We start from the raw sequence: 5,718 nt of genomic DNA, 5'->3' as shown, positions 1-5,718 counted from the left end.
ATTAACCCTATGTATTGTTTTTTAGCAACAATGTCTAGCAGTAGTAACGACCGGTGGATCCGGGCAGCCATGCCCCTTGAAGAATGGTTTGAGATGGGTCACAAGCATGGAACCTTCTTAGCTTGCTATGTTTTAACGCTGGGTTCTCCTCAGCCCCTCGACCACAACCACGTCAAGCAAGCACTACTTCACTTGTACAGGTAAAATCATTAATTCGGTATATTAAATTTTTTCATATTAGTTTAAATTTAAATTTTCCCCTACATTTAGTACTTTGCCAGACACTACTCGTCCAATTTTCCTTGTTTACTACAGTAATTCTTTTTATTCCTCTGGTGTGGCATAGCACCAGTCTTCAGCTTCCCCATGACTAGAACTGCTAAATCTTTTATTCTTAACCTTTAAGATCTATTAGATTTCCACGAAATCTTCTGCAGTTTTCTTGCAGAAGCTGTCCTTCAGGCCAAATTAACTATTGCCATACAGGTCTTGTGACAGACGTATGGACTTAGCTTCTAAAGTTTTTTTTCCTTCGTATCAAAGCGAAACGCCAGCTTTCCTAGAGTTTACTTAAAATTACATCCTTGTTTCCAGTTAATTTTGCCAAGTTGTTCTGGCAGTGACTTTGCCTACCTCTTGGTGCACTTCTGACTTTCCATGAAATCAGAGTCTTCGATAGAAGTTTTAGTTACTCCTGTTTACCCCAAGCAGCTTTCAGATCTCCAGCATAAATTACTTTCGCCTGTTCTTCAGTATGGTCCGAAACATTGTACTAGACAGTTATTATTAGACAATAAATTAACTTTTATTAGACTGCAATTCGTAGAATTCGAATCTCATTACTTTGGAGAAAATTTTCCAAACTAGTACTTTCCGTTTCTCCAGGAAAGTGCCCAGCCTCCGCTTGAGTATGGACACCCGTGACGGAGTCCTCTGGTTCAAGGAGTGTACTCGTGAGACGATAGACTTTGAGGTATGTTTTAAGAAACACTTTGGTAGTCAATAGTTATCTCGGTGACCCCCCCCCCCCCCCCAAAAAAAAAAAAAAAAAAAAAAAATTTAATCACTAGTGCCTCGTCCAGAATAGCAGGGTTATGTAAACTTTGGTTTAGTCTTTCTAAAGCATAATACAGCTAAAGCGCGCGCGCGCGCGCGCACACAATGAGCCTCAAAACGAAGCATAGTTTAATCTTAAAGTAATTCACTTACTCTTTATTGAATCTCATTTGCCATGGAGAGTTCCTAGCTCTCCCCTGGAGACAGTTCCGGGGGTCAACACCCCCGCGGCCCGGTCTGTGACCAGCCCTCCTGGTGGATCAGAGCCTGATCAACCAGGCTGTTACTGCTGGCTGCACGCAAACCAACGTAAGAGCCACAGCCTGGCTGGTCAGGTACAGACTTTAGGTGCTTGTCCAGTGCCAGCTTGAAGACTGCCAGGGGTCTATTGGTAATCCCCCTTATGTATGCTGGGAGGCAGTTGAACAGTCTCTGGCCCCTGACACTTATTGTATGGTCTCTTAACGCACTAGTGACACCCCTGCTTTTCATTGGGGAGATGTTGCATAGTCTTTTGATTTCTTTGAGATTTTCGTTTGAAGTTCAGTACTAGTCCCTCTAGTCATTTTCCAGGTGTATATAATCGTGTATCTCTCCCGCCTGCGTTCCAGGGAATACAGGTTCAGGAACTTCAAGCGCTCCCAGTAATTGAGGTGTTTTATCTCCGTTATGCGCGCCGTGAAGGTTCTCTGTAAATTTCCTAGGTCAGCAATTTCACCTGCCTTGAAAGATGTTAGTGTGCAGCAATATTCCAGCCTAGATAGAAAGTGACCTGAAGAGTGTAATCATGGGCTTGGCCTCCCTAGTTTTGAACATTCGAGTTATTCATCCTGTCACTTTTCTAGCAGCTGCGATTAAGTTATGGTCCTTTAAGGTGAGATCCTCCTACATGATCACTCCCAGGTCTTTGACGTTAGTGTTTCGCTCTATTTTGTGGCCAGAATTTTTGTACTCTGAAGTTTTAATTTCCTCGTGTTTACCATATCAGTAACTGAAGTTTCTCATCGTTGAACTTCATATTGTTTTCTGCAGCCCACTGAAAGATTTGGTAGATGTCCGCCTGGAGCCTTGCAGTGTCTGCAATGGAAGACACTATCATGCAGATTCGGGTGTCATCTGCAAAGGAAGACACGGTCATGTGGCTGACATCCTTGTCTATCAGATATGAAGATGACAAACAAGATGGGAGAGTACTGTGCCTTGTGGAACAGCTTTTTCACCGTAGCTGCCTCTGACTTTACTGTTGACAACTACAGTGTTCTTTTTGTAAGGAAATTATAGATCCATCTACCAGCTTTGAATGTTATTCATTTAGCATGCCATTTGTGTGCTAGTGCGCCATGGTCACACTTTACGAGGGCTTTTGCAAAGTTTGTATATATTACATCTGCATTCTTTGTCTTCTAGTGCATCTAGGACCTTGTCTGGGCTTAAGACTTCCACACAACTGTCAAACTTCCCCCCCCCCCCCCCAGTACTTTCTACTTCTATAATTTCCCAGCTGTATAGCCCTTGTCTTGGCGCTTTTTAATTACTATATAATTTCCCAGGCCCCTGTAAGAACTTGTTGGTTTGTATTAACATCAGATGGAATTGGTTACCTGCATTGCTAGTGCAGTGATCTACAATCGGTAAATAAAACTCTGACGCCTCTCCCGACACCTTCATGTCTTTAGCAGAACTAAAAAGACTAGAGCAATAAGGGTCAATAAATATTGGCAACTAGCCACCAGTTGAGTACCTTTCCTCCCATCTGCTCAGTTGGGAGGAAACACCGGGTGAGGGATGGAAAACTGGGAATAGCTCACCAGCACTGTTGAACAGGTTTCTTTGTACCTGTTAACCTAGTAAGTAGGAAGAGATGCTTCCTGACAGTATTAAAGAACAATTTGAAAAGTCCATTTCCTGTAACTTATGGGGTTACTAATCATGGTAAAAATCTAGGCTAAAGGTTTCTACCCCAGTAAGAGCATACACAACTACACTAACTTGTGTTAAGGGCTCTTATTGAGCCAGCACATGGTGGTTTGCACAGCTGGTTTTCATTACGGGATGCCTGAGGGAAGGTGGAGAGGGTTCTTTAACATTTGGGAATTTTGCTTTCTCTTGTGATTCTTGAAAGTTCATTTTTCTTAACTTTTATTGCCAGAAACTCGTGCATAGCAATCTTTCAATTAAATTTCTTCCTTCAGTTAGTACTGTTAGATTAGTACACAGAGGCTATCAGTTGACTAGCCATCTTTATATTAGTGCTAATTTTATTTTCTTTTTTTTTTATTTCAGGTGGTGACAGATTGTGACCTAGACAATGTTGTATCCCATCTTAGGACGTATCGATACAACTGTAAACTAGGTCCCATGTGGTGTGCTAGGTTCCTCCCTGCAGCCTCTGCCACTGTTGCCGGAGAATCTGAAGCTGCAGTTGCTACTACTGATTCTATCTCTGGCGTTCCCCCTGATGGATCCACTTCCCATTCTGATACTTTACCTGATACTAGCAAACGCGAGGACAAGATGTTGGATACAGCTGCTGAAGCAAAAGCCAGTGCTGCTAAACGGGAGGCCACTGGTGCTATTCCCCGTGCGGCTCCTTGCAGTGGCTTGTCATCCCCGCCCTCCATGGCTTTGCTTTCCTCTGCTCTCAGTAGGTCTGACTTTTCCTTTGCCCGTTGCACTGCTACACCTTCTACAGAATCTCCACCTTTAGGAGTTGCTCCTCCTCCCTCTCCAGACTTTCCAAATGGCCTTGCATCTTCTCAACCTCCTTCCTCTGAAGGATCTCTGAAATCTTCATCCAAGTCTTCAGAGTCTATCTCTTTGCCTTCTTTTCCATCATCCGCAGCATCTTCAGTTTCATTACCATCAGTCAGTTCGGCATCAACACCACCCTCTTCCTTGTCCGCATTATCTTCTGCCTTCTCCTCTGAAACTGACTTCAACTTGCCAAAGACTGACACCACCGGTACATCCTGTCGATCCTTGTTACCAGGCTATTCATCGAGGTCATTACCTGAAAGCAATTTGGACCAGTCTTCACAAACTGGCGCTCGTTGTGCTAGATCAGAGTTTACTTCAGTTTCTGACAAACGTCCTAAATCGGCACCAGTGTGTCTACTACCAGATGCTCAGTCTACAAGATCTCCACGGTGTCCGCTTTGCGTTGGCTCTACACAGCATGACTGTAACCTTCAAACATCCACACAGGATCCCTCTACCCTTCCTCTTGCTGAAGAACTGTGGACGTTGTGGCCTTCTAAAAGCCACCTGGTTCTTGGTATACACCATGGTACTGCTGATGGGTTCACTGCTCTAAAGATTTGTGGGTTCTTTCTACAGCTGCTGAATGATATCATAGCTGGCACACCCATTAATGATGATCAGCTTGCAGAGTTTGTCGCCGGTGAAACTTTTAAATTAATATCGGCGAAGAAAGTGGGTACACAAAGTAACCCCTCACCGAAACCCCCATTGGAAAGAAAGAAATCTGAATTGGAAGTCTTCTTCAAAGGGTCAGATGACCAGTCACTTTACTTAACTCGAGTCTTAGACCAGTCTACTACGAAGTTGCTAAAAGAAAAGTGTTGTATGGAGGGTGTCTCTCTGTATTCGGCCTTCTGCGCTCTAGCTACTGTCACTTTCGTAGACTTCCTAGTGGCTAAGAATGTAATTCGTGAGAAGTACTGCGTGTCCAGTAAACACAGCATCAACATGAGACGATATTGGAGCGGTGATTCATCTCTTGCTTTTGGCTGTCACATAGAATCGATCAATCTGCATACGATGATCCAGAGAGAAGCTTTGGCAGACTTTTGGAGCTTTGCACGGTCTTTACACGAAGAACTACAGGAAGAGATGGATAGTAAAAGCATCTTTGGAAAGGCAGTCCAGAAAGAACTGTATCGCCCCACTGTTCATGACAACGAGAAGTTCATGACTAGACAGCCTCTTAGTACTGATTACCATATTTCTGACATGGGTGATGTGACTGCATTTATACACGGAGGACCTCATGTACGCTCAGAACTGGTGTGGTCTACTGTATCAATCCACAAGTTCAATATACCCTGCGCTCACCTCTTCCATACATACAGAGGGAGATTCATCCACACACTTGACTATGCCACAAAGTACATGACAACAGAGGCAGCCACGATGTATTGCAACAAAATATTCGATAGATTACGGAAAGTAATTTTATAGGTATTGGATTTCGTAGTACAAAATCTCTTGCCTACTAGAATTTAGTCATCCACAAAAGCTTTTTTAGCGCTTGGCTTTAGCCTCTTCTGTTCCACTAAATTCAATGTGCAATTTGTTTTTTCATGTGCATAATTTTTTAATTTTTAATGTTTTGATATTTAACAAGGTTGATTAGAGCTTTGGATTATGTTGGTCAGTGTTAGTTTCTTTGTATTTAATGTAAGTGGTTTAATAAAGACATTTAAACTATTGGACAAATCTCTACCCCCCCCCCCCCCTAATATGAAAATCTACAGCATAATGCCCAGTTTCCTAGGAGAATTCCTCTTGAAGGGGAGGGGGGGGGGGGTCCTTGCATTGATTGTTTGTCTGAGGAATTGGACCTCTGTATTCTTCCAACCGAACCTAATTACCCGGCCCTCCTTGACTTTTTTTTTTTTCTCTCTCCTCGCTCGCTCCCCT

At 43.2% G+C, this 5,718-nt stretch overlaps 1 protein-coding gene across 2 annotated transcripts; it reads left to right on the top strand.

The window, feature by feature from the left end:
* On the top strand, positions 1–5,505 carry LOC128695274 (uncharacterized). Of its 2 annotated transcripts, XM_053785783.2 has the most exons (3): positions 1–200; positions 886–973; positions 3,340–5,505. In XM_053785783.2, exons 1-3 carry the CDS (start codon positions 10–12, stop codon positions 5,254–5,256), a joined length of 2,196 nt encoding a protein of 731 aa, XP_053641758.2. In that variant the 5' UTR covers positions 1–9; the 3' UTR covers positions 5,257–5,505. The 2 variants fall into 2 exon arrangements, with proteins under 2 accessions (XP_053641758.2, XP_069937887.1); XM_070081786.1 differs by lacking the exon at positions 886–973.
* The last annotated feature ends 213 nt before the right edge of the window (positions 5,506–5,718 follow it).

Source organism: Cherax quadricarinatus, unplaced genomic scaffold (assembly GCF_038502225.1).
Source record: "Cherax quadricarinatus isolate ZL_2023a unplaced genomic scaffold, ASM3850222v1 Contig4195, whole genome shotgun sequence".
NCBI classification, from domain to species: Eukaryota; Metazoa; Arthropoda; class Malacostraca; order Decapoda; family Parastacidae; genus Cherax; species Cherax quadricarinatus.
The sequence above is the reverse complement of the archived record's forward strand: the minus strand, read 5'-3'. Positions and strand labels throughout refer to the sequence as shown.